The sequence below is a fragment of the Vigna radiata genome, unplaced genomic scaffold (assembly GCF_000741045.1).
Source record: "Vigna radiata var. radiata cultivar VC1973A unplaced genomic scaffold, Vradiata_ver6 scaffold_303, whole genome shotgun sequence".
Taxonomy (NCBI): Eukaryota; Viridiplantae; Streptophyta; class Magnoliopsida; order Fabales; family Fabaceae; genus Vigna; species Vigna radiata.
The window spans coordinates 160,055-176,766 of NW_014543817.1; the positions used below are offsets into that span (position 1 = coordinate 160,055).

General features: G+C 30.0%; 2 protein-coding genes across 8 annotated transcripts; both read left to right on the top strand.

Annotated features, from left to right (window-relative positions):
- Positions 1–6,396: 6,396 nt before the first annotated feature.
- On the top strand, positions 6,397–7,124 carry LOC106754994 (putative pectinesterase/pectinesterase inhibitor 22). The gene is made up of 2 exons (XM_014637076.1): positions 6,397–6,737; positions 6,854–7,124. Exons 1-2 carry the CDS (start codon positions 6,397–6,399, stop codon positions 7,122–7,124), a joined length of 612 nt encoding a protein of 203 aa, XP_014492562.1.
- A 3,978-nt stretch (positions 7,125–11,102) lies between these two features.
- LOC106755001 (protein SPA1-RELATED 3) lies at positions 11,103–16,509 on the top strand. 7 transcript variants are annotated; one of them, XM_014637090.2, is made up of 8 exons: positions 11,103–11,223; positions 11,906–12,974; positions 13,144–13,301; positions 14,029–14,995; positions 15,070–15,216; positions 15,348–15,659; positions 15,820–15,879; positions 15,966–16,509. In XM_014637090.2, the coding sequence occupies exons 2-8, from the start codon at positions 12,066–12,068 to the stop codon at positions 16,152–16,154; spliced, it is 2,742 nt and encodes a 913-aa protein (XP_014492576.1). In that variant the 5' UTR covers positions 11,103–11,223; positions 11,906–12,065; the 3' UTR covers positions 16,155–16,509. The 7 variants fall into 7 exon arrangements, with proteins under 7 accessions (XP_014492576.1, XP_022633846.1, XP_014492577.1 ...); XM_022778125.1 differs by having other exon boundaries at positions 11,140–11,223; positions 11,855–12,974; XM_014637088.2 differs by lacking the exon at positions 11,103–11,223 and adding an exon at positions 11,279–11,507 and having other exon boundaries at positions 11,855–12,974.
- Positions 16,510–16,712: the final 203 nt, after the last annotated feature.

Here is a 16,712-nt window from a genome sequence, read left to right on the forward strand (position 1 = left end):
GTTTTCCAATAATATGAGACTTAAATTTTCACACAAAAGTTTAAAACTTTCTTCCATAAGACTCAACATATCGATAATTTATTTCTGAATTCAATCTGATAATGAGATTCTCCATATGCATTCTGTTTATTGGAATGCATTTCTTGATCTTTCACTTTCTTTAATTAATGTTTTAAAATTTGTACTGACTTTGTGTTTACATTTTTTACGTGATAAACTAATGAATTATCTTTTCAATCATTTTTAAAATGTTAAGTTTTTTTTTATATAAAAATGTAATAAATTTTCTACAATTATTATAAATGTGTGTATATATAAACTAATTAAAGAACAGATAAAAAAAATTAAAAAGTATACATGATATGTTTTTCTTATATTTTTGTTTAAAAAAATTATATAAATGGTTTGTATTTATAATGGTTAGTTGTACATATAGATTTCAATCCACTAACTGATTTTGTTTTTATTTAATTTGGCAGGGCGTATTAATTGATAAAGAATTAAATTAAAACTTAAGGTCATGCGACAGATGTCAAGTCAATGTTCAAAATTGAGAGGCTCTGTACGGCAAGGGTGGAGATTCTCACGTGCATGGATGGTGGAAAATGTTTGGAACATCGCCCTAAACACGTGTTTATGGCCTTTTGTGGGCCACACTAGAAGAAATCAAGAACCCTAACTTTTAATTTCGACAGTCAGACATAAACATTTGAAGAAAAATCAACATCTCCTTTCCTTTCAACAAACTTTCTACCTCTAAATTTCTTCTTTGTGGACCTTTGGATCAATTAATGTCAAACAAGCAATGTTGGTCACAAGATTTCTTCATAAAAAAAATTTCATTAAGATTTTTATTTTTAAATTAACGTTTAATTTTTTTCATTTTTATTTAATATAGACCTTATATTCGCCTTTGAGTTTCTAACTTCTTCACTTCTACATATGGTGATCAATCTTGCTACTACAAGTGTTTGGACGTACGATGAAGCACATTAAAACATCGTAGTTTTTTTTTTTAAATTCTTTTTTGGTCTCTAAGTTAAGTTTTGATGTTCAGTTTAGTTTCCGTTTTTAAAAATATTAACCTTTAGTTTCTATGATATGAAAAATGTATCAAATCAGTCATATCCATTAACAAATCACAAGTTTTTCATTAAATGATTTGTTGTTCATAACACTTTTCGTTCACAAATCACAAAATATTAGATACCTAGTATGAAAACTTGTAATTTGTTGTTCATTAAGTGCTCTCATGAGGATTGATTTGATATATTTTTTATATCATAGGAACTAAAGGTTGATTTTTTTAAAAACAAAGACTAAATTGAAAATCAAAATTTAAGTTAGGAAACAAAAAAGAGTTTAAAACTTTTTTTTTTCCGACACCAGTATATAGTGGTTTATTTACGTGACAGAGTACCATGTTTTTTAGTCTGATAAAAAACCATGTCTTTTGATGATTTATAAGTGTCCATTTTGTTTAGAATATGATTATTTTTACATGCCACACTGAATTCGGTTTGGAAGACATATGCATGTTACTTTTTGGCTTCATGTGTAACACTTGTTTTCCTAATGATGGTGTTCACTGAAAATTCGGCAAAATGATTTTGATCTTAGAGAAAGGAAGTACCCTATGTTCGGGGCAAAATGATTTTGATATTAGAGAAAGGAAGGTTAAAATTTTGCATGGTGCATGCATATGAAAACAAAAATCAAACGGTGTTCAAAATCGTGTGTACATGAAGACTTTTGAGATTAATTATTTTGAATATTATTTTTCGATTCAACAACATAAATAAATATATTTAAAAGAAATAGAAAAAAAAAGTAGCCTTTTAGTTTTAATTTTGAATCCAAACAAAAACTTTTATATTAACTTTTAGTTCTTGAAAAAATTGAAATATAAAACTATAAGAAAATAATGACAAAAAAAGAAATAAACTTTGATTCCTTTAATAACAAATGTTTAATTTATTTAAAATTAAATTATTTTAAAATCATAAATAAAATAATTCAGTCATTAGAATCGAATCTTGTTTTTCTCTTTATGCTTCAATATTGGTAATAATCAAAACTTAATATAGACATTGTTTTTATGTAAACTTTTTTTTTTCTTTCTATTTACATATCAAACCTGGTTAGAGAAGGAAAACAATTATAATCAATACATAAAATCTATACACAACAATATATAATAAATGACAATTTTATATTATTATACTTTTAATAATTTAAAATAAATGTTTTATTTATTGAATATTTCTATTTTATATATATATATATATATATATATATATATATATATATATATATATATATATATATATATATATATATTGTACAAGCTTTCCTTACATATTGTATGGACTTTTTGTGTACGAGTTTAAGATTCTTGAATTTATGCACAAGAGACAATAATTTCAATTATTATATAAAAAAACAAAGTTGTAAAGTATATTCAATTAAATTATTATTGTTTCCTAATCAATTGTAATATGAGCACGAACAATTATTATTATCTATTAAGCCAATTTGTTTATATATCAACACAATTATGAATAATAAAAGAAATAAAAAGAATCAAACAATTATATGTGGACCAAATTAACATAGAGGAACAACCATGGAAGTTTTAGTTGTAGCAGTTGATCTCCCTAACAACATGCTATGTTCAAGAATTGAACTATAAAAAAAGGAATTATTTTAGGATACACTTATATAACAAAGAAATTTTATGATATCGGTTCTTACTAATCTATTACTTATTTGAAAATGTTAGGGAGACTTGTGCAACGAGCAAAACCATACAACAATATTCTCCTTGGGGGAAATTACAAGTAGCTATCAATGACGCTTGAATTGTTACAATCATTTTTATGCCTTAAAATGGTGTATTATATATTACAATACAATAAACTACACTTATGCAAAAATATAAGGGACAAAATAAATATATATGCTTTTCTTGTTTAAAATATTTTCTGACATATGATTGAATGTCATCAAACTTATTGTCTTCGGGTCTATGAACCCATATAGATCACTCAACCTCCTCACTAAAGAACCAAAGTGGATTAACAAACGAAATGGAGAAAAAAAAATAAAATTTCTACACGTACCCAATAGTTTAAGAATGAAATGCAGTGATACCTTGTTTATGGAGGCTTTGTGTTCAAACAGAGGAATGATGTAAAGGTTTTAAAGTCATCTTTGTGTTTGCAAGAACATGAGAATGAAGAGAGAGACACAAACAAAAGAACGAAATGAAAAGAGAAAGATGAATGAGATGAACAAATGACGTAAATATTTCACTTTCACACAAAGAAATTAAATAAAATTTAATAAAATATAAAGTATAATATAAATTAAAATTTAGTTTTAATTAAATTTAACTAATAAAATATAAATTAAAATTTTAGTTTTATTGTTCACATATATAATAAGTAATCGCGAATACTAATAATATAATACTATACCCACTTAAATATTCACGAATAACAATATCCATAATCCATTTTATCTGAGAATACTTAAAGCATGATTGTCATTCCTATATTGTCAAATTAAAACAATTTAGTTTTTTTTTAATTCTTGACATAAAGATATCTCTCAAATAAAAAAAAATATCAAACTTAAATAATTTAAACTCTAAATTTGAATCCAACACTAATCTTATAAAAATATATTTAGTGTTTAAGAATTAAAATATTTTGTTTGAAGTTAATTAAAGCAATGGAAGTTTAATAAGAGGATGATGATGTGTTGGATCCCAGGGCCATAGAAAAAGAGGATAAGTTTTAAGAATGGAAAATTGTGAGAGGTTGGTGTTGGAAAGAAGGTTGAAGTAAAGAGACGTGCGTAAAAAGGAAGAGATAAGAGGCACACTTTAAGGATGAGAAAAAAAGAAGCAATAAGAACAGGTAGATGCATTTATTGCATAGCTTATGTTGTCTCTTACATAAAACCTCACTATCCTCAAATCTAACGTTGTGGTCCAATTCAAAAAAGATGAGGCTCTTTCCTTTCCACGGTCACACACCATTGTACTCCAACACAAGTTCCAATTTCTCTCTCTCTCTTACACCTTCATCAAATATTACCTTTTTTACACTTCTTTCGGATTGCACAATGGAAAGATTGGAGGATAGAAACTAGGAAAAAATAAATAAAGGGATATATGAGAGAGATTGTGATAGGAGGGAGGGGAAGAGTTTGAACGAGTTTATTAGAGAGATGTAGGTGGAACATTTATCTTTGGTTGGTAAACCCTTAAGATGGTAGAAATAAAAGTAGAATTGATAGGTTGTTAATTTTAAATGGTTGGAAGGATAATATGCACTTTATTTTAAATAGGAATATCCATGACCATTGTGTCATCATTGTTAAAACAATGGTTTCAATACGAGGATTAAAATCTTTTAGTGCGTTCGATTGTTTATTTGAATATAAATTTTTTTAAAAAAAAAAAAAATATATATATATATATATATATATATATATATAAATATGGTTTATGTAAAGAGTTTTTCAGTTGATATATTTCAGTAAAGTGTATTAAATTTTAGATTACAAAAATATCCTGTTAAAAAAGAAAATCGACTTTAAATCCCTATTTTAATAATTTTAAAATCTAATATAAAATAAAAAAATAAAAGGTATTTATTAAAAATCTTGATTGGTCTAAAGAAGTTATTAGTTTTTATTTTGTTTTTAATTTTAAAAAATAACTACCTTTTATTTTATTTTTTATTTTAAAAAACAACTACCTTTTAAAAAATATAATTGTTGAGAGTTTAAGGTTTAGCGGGATCTTTTTTCCTTTTGGAAGATACAGGAGCGGAACAATCAACCTATTGATATTGGAAGACTCAGATGATTTTTCCAATGTATCATTTTTGGGTCCAATGGAATTCATAGGTATAGGAAGAAGCCTTGTCAAATAGGGATTTTTTCTTTCGACCATTTTTCGATTGTTAATACGATATATAAGGACCGCTACTACAAAGAGTACTACATACTTGATCGTGAAATATCGATTGCTTGTTGAACCCTGTGAATTGCATGAAAGTAGGATACTCCAAATTCGGGAGTCCAAGAGTTTTATAAAACTCTCTTGATGGAAAAAAATATGAATGAAAAATCCCGCTGAATTGAATTGGGTCCATGAATCTAAGAAATAGCGAGAATTCTTGATTTCTCTCTACCTTTTATTTTATTTTTTATTTTAAAAAACAACTACCTTTTAAAAAATATATAATGAAAACTAATAACTTCTTTCTCTTGTAAACTTAGACGAATTTTTAATAACTACCTTTTATTTTTTTTATTTTAAATTAAATTTTTAAATTATTAAAATACTCTTGGATTTAAAATTGTTTTTTTTAATAGAGACATTTTTGTAACCTAAAACTTAGTATACTTTTCTAAAATGTACCAACTGAAAAACATCCTTATATAAATTATCAAACTCTATATATATATATATATATATATATGTGTGTGTGTGTGTGTGTGTGTGTGTAGAGGCTTGGTAGCGTAATTAAGTAGAGGGTAAATGAGTAGAGGATACTTAGGGGATATGTCTTGAAACAAAAGTTTGTGAGGTCTAAAACTAGTGTGTAAAGTTGGCTTATTATTACATCATATGTTTTAGGACTAAAAGATAACGAAAACAAAAAAGATAGTGATATCCTTTTATAAATAGGTGTAACATTCTTTTATATTGAAAGCTTTGGCTCTGACATAAAAAATAATAATTTTTATGTCGAATTTTTGTATATAATAATATTGAGTTTTTAGATTGGATTTTTAGAATGTAATAAGAATTAGAATCAGTAGGTGAGACTAAATATTTTAAAGTTAAAATAAATTTAATAAAATAAATAATTTTTTTTAACCTCATGTCATTATTTAAAATATAAATTATCTTTCTATAATTTTTCTTTTAATTTTCTTTTGTTTTTCTCTAAAATTATAAATTATCTTTTTATAATTATTTTTCTATAAAAAATTTCATTGTTTTGGTCTTCATCTATCAAGGTTGGCTTTCTTTATAATTCTTTTCTAGCTTTCTAGCTTTGTTTGCATGTTAGGGTGTATTATTGTTTAAATTTGTATTGTATTCTTGTTGTTCATGCTCTATATATTGTGTTGTCTATATTGTTTGTCGCAGAGCCTGCAAAGGCCAAAATGGATGTGGGATATTCGTTTAGCCTTCAATGGATATCCGACATCCGTTGACGGATGTAGTTGACAGGATTAGTTTTAAAACGAATATCCAACACATAATACACCCTTCAACGGATATCCGACATCCGTTTTGTGTTTTAAAACAGATTCTGACAGCTCACCAAATTAGGCCCTCCAAGCCCCACTTCAATGATGAGTGCAACAATGAAGGCCACACTCAACGAAGCAACAATGGGCATTGACAACATGAAAAAGATCACCACATTCTCCGTCAGCTACCGCAAACAACAAGCTATAGAAGACTGCAAGGAGCTCTTGCATTTCTCGGTTTCTGAGCTCGCATGGTCCTTGGGAGAGATGAGGAGGATTCGCGCAGGAGATACCAACCTGCAATCCGAGGGAAACCTGGAAGCGTGGCTTAGTGTTGCACTAAGCAACCAAGACACGCGCCTTGAAGGCTTTAAAGGCATAAACATACGCCTCAAGAGCTACATCAGTGGAAGCTTGACACAAGTCACACAACTCATCAACAATGTTTTGTCCCTGTACACTCAGTTGCATACCTTACCATTTAAGCCTCCAAGAAACACTACTACTAAAGAATTTGATGGAACCGTGGAGTTTCCTGAATGGATGAGTGAGGGGATCAAGATTTGCTCAGAGCCAAGCCACATGGTGTTCGTGCGGATACAGTTGTTGCTTTGGATGGGAGTGGTCACTGTCGCTCCATCGCCGAAGCTGTTAATGTAGCTCCCAGTCAGAGTGAAAGAAGGTATATTACTTATGTGAAAAAGGGACTTTACAATGAGAATATTGACATAAAGAAGAAGATGACCAACATCATGCTCGTCGGAGATGGTATAGGCCAAACCATTATCACCAACAATCGGAATTTCATCCAGGGATGGACCACTTTTCGAGTCCACGTTTGATAAGTAATTAACTAACTAACAAACAAAAACACGAATCTTGTTCAACACATAATCCGTTTTAAAATTGGCCTAATGAATCTTTTATTTAAAACGGATATCCACATCCGTTTTACTAAAGGACAAAACAGGAATTAAGAGATGCAGGGAGCAATCCGTAATTGTATAGAAGATAACGCTCTCGAGTTAGTAATTATGAATGTTTTTGGGCTGATAGATGTTTTTTAAGAACTGAATTTTATATTATATTATATTCTATTATATATATATATATATATATTGTGTGTTTTATATAATTTAATTTTTTAATAGTATAATGGGAAAAATTATACTCTAATTTAATTACATTAATATAAGTAAAATGTTTGAATTCTCTCCGATTTTTTTTTTTTAACTCAAATGTAAAATTTGTAGAACTAATAAAATTCTAATAATAAATTATCCTCATCATTAGAATAAATTCTGTGCTGTTAAGACATAATAAATTTTCTTTCTATCTTATAATTTGATTTGACTTAATGTCAAAAACTATCCTAAGAGTATATATATATACACTTTATTTTTGTTTATATGTATGTGAAATATCAAATCCATAATATTTTGTTTACACAAAATCAAGTATGCTTCTATTTATAATAAAACATGGAAACATGAATTATGTATTTTTTTTGTTCCACCTATAAGAAGTAAAAGTGATTGAATTTTGAAATAGATGTGGTACAAAATGAAAAGATAAGTAAAGTACCAAATTAATAAGACAACTCATTGAACACTGAGAAAAGAGCAAAATGTACCTTATGTAAGTTGAGAAACCTTATCCAATATCATCTTTATGTAGGGGGAACCAAATCACATGTTCTTGGATTTCATCTCTTTCAAAAATATCACAACAATTCTAATTTCTGATATAATATATACATTTTAAAACTTTTTTAACTAATTTGATTGAATTTATCTCATCTTCTTCGTTTTTTTTGTCGAATAACAATTTTATCAAAGTGGGACCATCCAAAAAATAATTTATAGGAAAGCTAACTTCTACGACCAATAAAAGTAAAAAAATAAGAAATATTACATAAACAAAGTCTTATCACTCTTTCACATTCAGTGTATTTTTCTAGAGACAACTGCTTCTATTTTTACTAACCAATATATTTATTTTAGCCATTCATTGGTTTTATTTTTATGGATGTGAGACTGAATGGTTCGATAATGGTTCGATAACTGATAAAAGAATATGTTTAATAAATAATAAATATTACTAAGATAGATTTTAATTTGACTATGATATCATGTTAAGAAATATATTTTGAGTTTAATTTAATCTCATAAAATTGGTTTGTAAAGTGAAGTTTGCATTTATTCATATATTATAAATTGACATTATCTCTAATCCATGTAAAACTTTCAACAATTCTCAAGATAATCATAACTTGTTCACCTAAATTAAACACTATTTATTCTGTAATATTTTCCATTTTTATGGAAAAAAAATCTCAATAATGTACAAGTTCTTTTACAGGTAATTAAAAAAGTTTACTTTTATTTAAAAAATAATTGAGCAAGTCACAAAATGTTAAAAAAGATTTATTTTATCTGAAAGTTATTTTATTTTTATATAGTATGTATTCCTCTGTTTTGTCTTGAGATGGTAATTGCACTTGAACATAATTACTACTATAAAAAAGTTTCCTATTATTATTATTATTAAAAAGAAAAAGAAGAAAACTAGTCACTGAGTAAGTCTGAATTGAGTAAATTGCAGTATTATAAAAACAAAAACTTTAAATATTAAATGTAAGATCTTATTTATAATGTTTGGAAAAAGTTATATAAATCCTCTTTGAATTAATTTACGAAAACGACTTATAGTTTTATAAGTTTATTGTTGTATCATATTAAACAAGTTTCAATGGTATAAGCTATATAATGTAATATAAGTTTATTAGATGAGAATTCAGTTACATTTATTATTAAGGATGTTTGTAAATGTACAGTGTTTTTCAAATACAAGTACTGAGTCCAAATAACTAGCTTATTATTAAAATTATATCAATTTAAAGTTATGAATGTAAATATAATATTTTATCACTAGTGCCACACATGTGTGTTTATTTTTTTATATGGTAATAAAAACTAATTTTTATAATTTTACGGTAAATATAAATAAGTTTTAATTTTATTATAAACAATTTTAAGTTATTTTGTAGTCAGTTTTATAATTAAAATTTACTAAATTTAAGAAAATGATCAAATGAAAAATTTTAAATTTAAAAAAATCTGAGGAAAAATTAATAAAAGTCAGTTTAAAAATAAAATTTATTTAAGATAAAATTGGAAAAAAGGTGAAAAATAAAATAAAAGAATTCTATGAAGACAATAGAGTTAGATTTCACAAAAACAAAAAACACCATACTAATAATTTTAAATAAATTTATCTTGACAAGTTTCAATTATGGTCAATCAATCACCACTATCCATCAATAATTTAAAAGATGACTAATTACAATTAATTGTTTTAAATAATTTTAATTTTCTTAATAATATAGGTTTGAAAACATTTTACGGTGTTAATCAAATCTTAATTAAACAAGGAAATTCAGCAGTCATGAGGATAATTCTAAATCTATTTTGCCAACAATTATGTAAGATATATTCTCAAATATATAAGAATTTTATTTACACTAAAATAAAATATATTGATGTGTTTTCTTATCATCTCAACATCTATACAACAGTCTCATCAAATCTTATTAGTTAACCTAATTTAACTAGTTTTAACTCTAACTTACTTTCCATAATCCATAATCTATTAATATTGCTCCATTTAGATAATAAAAGTCTAAAAAATTAAATGATATTAATTTAAAAACTTAGAATATGTGATTATATGGATAGAAAGGTCAAGATAGTCGAAAGGTCAAGGACTACAGTTTAAATTTAAACCTTTCAGACTTCGAGTATAATTAAGATCAAATTTTAACCTTTTATACTTCCACTATAATTAATTAAGGTATGTTTGGGTTCACATTGTGATTAAATTGCATAATATCACAATCATTTAACTTTATTTTTTTTTTATAAAAAACATAAATTTAATTTTACTTCAAATAATGAATATTTAAATATGAATTAAAATAGAGATAAAAAAAATTAACTTTCATAAAACAAAGATCGATCAGCATGTAACTTTGAAGATGACGATAGAAAGAAACCTCGTCATTCTTATATAAATTTGCTTATAACTATTTGATACTTAATCTCTCTATTCTATCTCTTAAGAAAAATGAATTAACTAATGATTACTCCTCAAATTAAGAAATAGTTGTCTCCTACATTGAATTAAGTAAACAATATAAAAATCAAGCCACCAAAAAAGATTATCTTAATGATTAAACTGATTGATTAATATCTTTATTATACGACCACACTTTGCTTAACTCTAAATTAATTGTTTATTAGCTTAATGTCTCCGTCACTAATAACTAAGAGGATATGATTTTTCCACTTTGGGATATAGCATGTGTTTCGAAATCTGATACCACATATTCTATATTTTCTGCTCCCTCTTCTTCTGTCACATGTTTATTTCCAGTTTACAATATTTATTTTATATTCATTTTTTTATTATGTTCTAACTGTTTATTATGAACGAGTAAATAAAAAGTATGAGAGAAAAAAAAAATCTACTTATGGTAAACTGTAGTTTATGATAAGATTTTATATGGATCTATCTATAGATCTTTATTATTGATCAGTAAAAAAATTGTGATTAGAAAAGCAAGAACAGTGATTATAGGAAAAAGTAGTACTTGTTAGCAGAATCTTAATAAAATAATATATGTGTGCGGTCACTTTTTGGAAATTTCAAAGATGACCCAGGAATTATAATAATAAAAAACAATCTCTCCCAGAGAGAACCCTTTGAGGCCATGGTAGAGCCACGTATGAAGCAAGGGAAAATGAAGAGCAAATGAAATGCAGAGTCTTTAACTCAATGCTCAAAAGGGTAACAGAATGATAGAATGCCCAACGTGGAAACAATATGAGGCTGCGATGAGAGGTTAAAAGAGTAGCAAAATACGGCAAAACTTTACTTTTGGTAATACCAAAACATTTTCTTTATTCGATTATCAGTTTTTTTCTTTTCTATTATTGTTACTGTTGTATCTGTGGGGAAGGTGTTGTTTGTTCTGTACTTTTGTTTTATTTTTTTATTTTGTGTTTTTTCTCTTTTTTGTGATTTTCTTATAATAAGAAAAATGTTTGGAATTTATGAGGCTGTGAAGCTTCAATGTACTTGTGTGCAACTAGAAAGTTTTTGTTGTGTGGTTCTGTTGCGAGGTTGGCCTAGCAGAAACAGGAGATCCTCCTATGGTGTCACTGGTACACCTCTATCTCTCTCTCTTCTTCTTCGTCTTTCTCTCTTTGTCTCTGTGTCTCTATGTCTCTAAAACATGTATCTCTCTCTGTCTACCCATTTACTAACTCTGATGGGTGGGTGGTGGGCAATTTTGATCAATTGGGATAAAGTTTGGTGCTTTTTCTGGAGGGTCTGCGTATACTTTCTCTAGTGTTGGAGTTGAGAAACCTCTAACCTTTGTGGAAGAGTCTGAGTATCTTTTTCTTTTGGTTTGGTTTTTGGTATCTTGAATTTTAATCTGTCCCTGTTAAAAAATTGCTTTTTTTTTTTTGCTGTAGTTATCTGAATATATATTGGTTTTTGTTTAAAGGGATAGATTGTATACTGAAGAGTTTGTTATTTCATGGTGCTGACTTCACAGGAAGTTGTGATCGTGTAAAGTGTGAAAAGGGTGAGAGGTAGATTTTGATACAAGGGTCTTTGTGGTTTTTCTGGAGGCAGTGAAATGAGTTTTGAGTTATAATGGTGATGGTGGAGGTGCAAGAGTGTGAGGGAAGTTGGAGGAGGATCATAGTTTTTGGATGTGTTGTTGTACTTGGCCTACATGTAACTCTAGCTGGATGAAGATGGAAGGTTCTTCAGGGTCTGCTTTTCAGAATTCTGGCAGTTCCAGGGCTTTGAACAGTTCTGGAGTCTCGGGTAGGAACCAAAGAGTTCATTATCCTGAAAGGAATCCCTTCTCGGGTGAGGCATCTCAGGATTCGGGGTTTAAGAAGGAAAGGGAAAGGGTTAAGTTGGGTCAAGGTGATCAGGCAAAAAATTTGGGTGGTGGGTTTTCTGGGTTTTGTGAAGATGAATTGGAGGTCGAACCCTTTTATGGTGCTGTGGAATGGGGTGATATTAGCTTGAGGCAGTGGTTGGATAAACCAGAACGGTCGGTGGATGCCTTTGAATGCTTGCACATATTTAGACAAATAGTAGAAATTGTTAGTGTAGCGCATTCTCAAGGAGTTGTAGTTCATAATGTGAGGCCTTCCTGTTTTGTCATGTCTTCTTTCAACCATATCTCGTTTATTGAATCAGCATCTTGTTCAGATACTGGCTCCGATTCTTTAGGAGAAGGACTAAACGACCAAGGTGGTGAGATCAAAACTCCAACATCTCTCTGTCCCCATGATATGCATCAGCAGAGCTTGGGAAGTGAAGATTTTGTGACTGTCAAGACTTCTACAACCACTGCTCGCTCAGATTCTAGTTGCATGCTGTCGAGTGCTGTGTATGCAGCTCGTGCATCTTTGATAGAAGAAACAGAAGAACATAAAATGAAAGATAGGAGGAAGGATGAAGAAGCAGAAGGGAAGAAGCAATCATTTCCAATGAAGCAGATACTGCTAATGGAGATGAGTTGGTACACTAGTCCTGAAGAGGTTGCTGGTGACTCTAGTTCTTGTGCTTCAGATGTTTATCGATTAGGGGTTCTTCTTTTTGAGGTTCATAACAGAAACTGTATAATAACTCTTAATTTCTTATATTTTAACAGGGTGCTTTGATACACTTTATCTTCTTCAGTTTGTTGTTACAATGGATGTAAGATATAGTGTTGAAAGTCCCTGTTTACATTTGTATGTACTCTAATTCTATTAACTTGCATGTGACCAGCTATTTTGTCCGCTAAGCTCGAGAGAAGAAAAGAGTAGAACCATGTCTAGCCTTAGACATAGGGTTCTTCCTCCACAGTTACTTCTAAAGTGGCCCAAAGAAGCTTCCTTTTGCTTGTGGTTACTGCATCCTGACCCTAGTAGTCGTCCAACACTGGGGTAATTGTCTTCATAGCATGGTTTTTACTTTTTTTTTTTTTTTTTCATATTGCATGACAAAATTCCAACTTGTTTGTGATATGTCCCAATTACTGCCATTTGAATGCCTGGTTTTCTTACCCCTTTTTTGTTTTCCATTTTTCAATTTATGAGATGCTAAAAGTTTTTTATTCTGCTAATTGGGAATTTATTTTGAATCAAGCCTTTATTAGCTGTTTTTACATTAAATTCCTGAGATTATATAAGCTTTAAAGTTTCTGAGTTACTTATCTCTTAGAGATTCAAGGCCCACTATGAAGTGTCTATTCCGGAAACTAATTAAATAGGTTTCAATAATAATATAGGATGAGCATGAGAGTTTATGTTATAACTTTTGCCTAATCTTGCTGTGTTTGATTGAATTAGTTTTTCAAAAAGTTATCTAAGATATTTATGATTTTTTTTTAAGGTGGAAGATAGGTAATAAATCATTTGCCAAAACAAATATGACAATGTTGTGTTGCATTTGCTTTCTTGTTGAAATATTTTAGGAATTTCTACCCAAATACGATTTTTTTAATATTTCTCTCTGTAAAAGAATTCATGGGAATTTGAAGCTTCAATTGGGTTTTGTCTCACGTGAAGAATCATAGTTTTTTGCACCATATGCTATATAGATACAACTAGTGTCCATTTTTCATCCTGTAAGAAACATTACATATTTTTTAAACCAATTGTTGTGTTGCAGGGAGTTGTTGCAGAGTGAGTTCCTTAATGAACAAAGAGATGATATGGAAGAACGTGAAGCAGCAATAGAGCTGAGACAAAGGATAGAGGATAAGGAGTTGCTGCTAGAATTCCTTTTGTTACTTCAACAGAGGAAACAAGAAGTTGCTGAGAAGTTGCAACACACTATCTCTTTTCTGTGCTCAGATATTGAAGAAGTGACTAAGCAGCAAATTAGATTTAAAGAGATTACTGGTACTGAACTGGGGAGTGATGATCGTTCAGCATCAAATTTCCCATCAATGACAGTTGTGGACAGTGATGATTCTGCATATGTAGGGACTAGAAAACGAGTGAGACTAGGGACTCATGTTAAAAACAATGAGGAATGTGATGATGATGATGATGATGATGATGATGATGGAGGAGATGATCAGAAAAGTAACGGAAGTTTTCTTTCAAAAAGTTCTCGGCTAATGAAGAACTTTAAGAAACTGGAGTCAGCATACTTTTTAACACGATGTAGACCAGCGTATTCCTCTGGGAAATTGGTGAGTAGGCATCCTCCTCTAACAAGTGATGGTAGAGGTTCTGTTGTTTTGACTGAAAGAAGTTGCATCAATGACTTGAAATCAAAAGAGCAGTGCAGGGAGGGAGCAAGTGCTTGGATAAATCCTTTTTTAGAGGGTTTGTGCAAGTATTTATCATTCAGCAAGATAAAGGTTAAGGCTGACCTAAAACAAGGGGATCTTTTGCATTCATCCAACCTTGTATGCTCACTCAGTTTTGATCGAGATGGAGAATTTTTTGCTACTGCTGGTGTGAATAAGAAGATTAAAGTGTTTGAATGTGATTCAATCATAAATGAGGATCGTGATATCCACTATCCAGTTGTGGAGATGGCTAGCAGGTCAAAGTTAAGCAGTTTATGTTGGAATGCATACATAAAAAGTCAAATTGCTTCAAGTAACTTTGAAGGTGTTGTGCAGGTAAGTCCATTGCCATGCATGAGTTGTTTTATGTTATGTGCAACAATGTTGTAACTTATCATCTTGTTATTCAGTTGTGGGATGTGACAAGAAGCCAAGTACTCTCTGAGATGAGGGAGCACGAGCGGCGCGTGTGGTCCATTGATTTCTCGTCAGCAGATCCAACAATGTTGGCAAGTGGGAGCGATGATGGTTCTGTCAAGCTATGGAGTATCAATCAGGCAATTCCATTTTTGCACTTGGTGGATGTCAGCTTTGAAACTAAACGTACTGCAGTCATCTGTTGCATGTTTTATGTATATTATGCTGGATGTGTAATGAGTTGTTTCTCTCACCTGGGATGTTTCTGCAGGGAGTTAGTGTTGGAACCATCAAAACCAAGGCAAATGTATGCTGTGTTCAGTTCCCTCTGGATTCTTCTCGTTTCCTTGCATTTGGTTCAGCAGATCATCGGATATATTACTATGATCTTCGCAACCTTAAAATGCCGCTCTGTACTTTGGTTGGACATAACAAGACTGTCAGCTACATCAAGTTTGTAGACACTGTCAACCTTGTCTCAGCTTCCACAGATAACACTTTGAAGCTTTGGGATTTGTCTACGTGTGCATCTCGAGTTATAGACTCACCGATTCAATCTTTCACAGGTCACGTCAATGTTAAGGTATTTATCTTTTCGCAAAACAAACTTATGTCTTTACTGTCATCACTTTTCGCAAAACAAGTAAGATAATTTATTATTAATTTCCATACAAGTCACTTTTTATTTTCAATTTTGAGGCACTACATATTATCTTGCTGATGCATCTTTCCATTTGTTGCAGAACTTTGTGGGATTATCAGTATCTGATGGTTACATTGCCACTGGTTCAGAGACAAATGAGGTATTTCATTCATATTCCTTGTCTATATCTCAGTTTTCCTGTTGATTTTACAGTACTAACGAAGGTAAACATTCTGTGTGCATCAGGTTTTCATATACCACAAAGCCTTCCCCATGCCTGCACTGTCATTCAAGTTTCAGAACACAGACCCTCTTTCCGGTAACGAAGTGGATGACGCGGCGCAGTTCGTGTCATCGGTTTGTTGGCGGGGTCAGTCATCCACCTTGCTCGCCGCAAATTCGACGGGGAATGTCAAAATTCTGGAGATGGTTTAGGTTGCTGACCTCTACACAGCATTCTGCAAATGATACAAAGTTTGCTGAGCATGAGGTGACAGAACCTTTGTTTAAGATTAGCTTCTGTTGCCATTAAATGCTATACAAAGGAGTATATAGATTCCTTGATTATTATTTGCAAGTTGTAACATAACAATTTTTTGCATTAGTAGTTCATAGCGGAAGCAGTTAAAGAGAAGAGTGAGGTTGATCTCTTGCAAAACAAAACAAGTTCTGTAGATAGTGTCACATGGAAAAAAAAAAGTGAAGGTCAAAATCTATATCAGATTTTATTACGTTTATGATCCATATACAATTTGATAGTCATAGTGGAAGCTAATATGTTTGTGTAGAATTCGTAATATCTACAGATAAAAATCTACTGCTTTTAACGATTTTTCTCCGTTAATTAAATATAATTTATACACAAGTTACCAATCATTTTTTTAAGTTGAATGAATTGGTAGTTTTAAATAATTATATTCATCTTTTCATCTTAAACCAGTTTTTTTTTAGGAACACTAATCTTTGACTAGTAATTACAATTTACAGCATGAT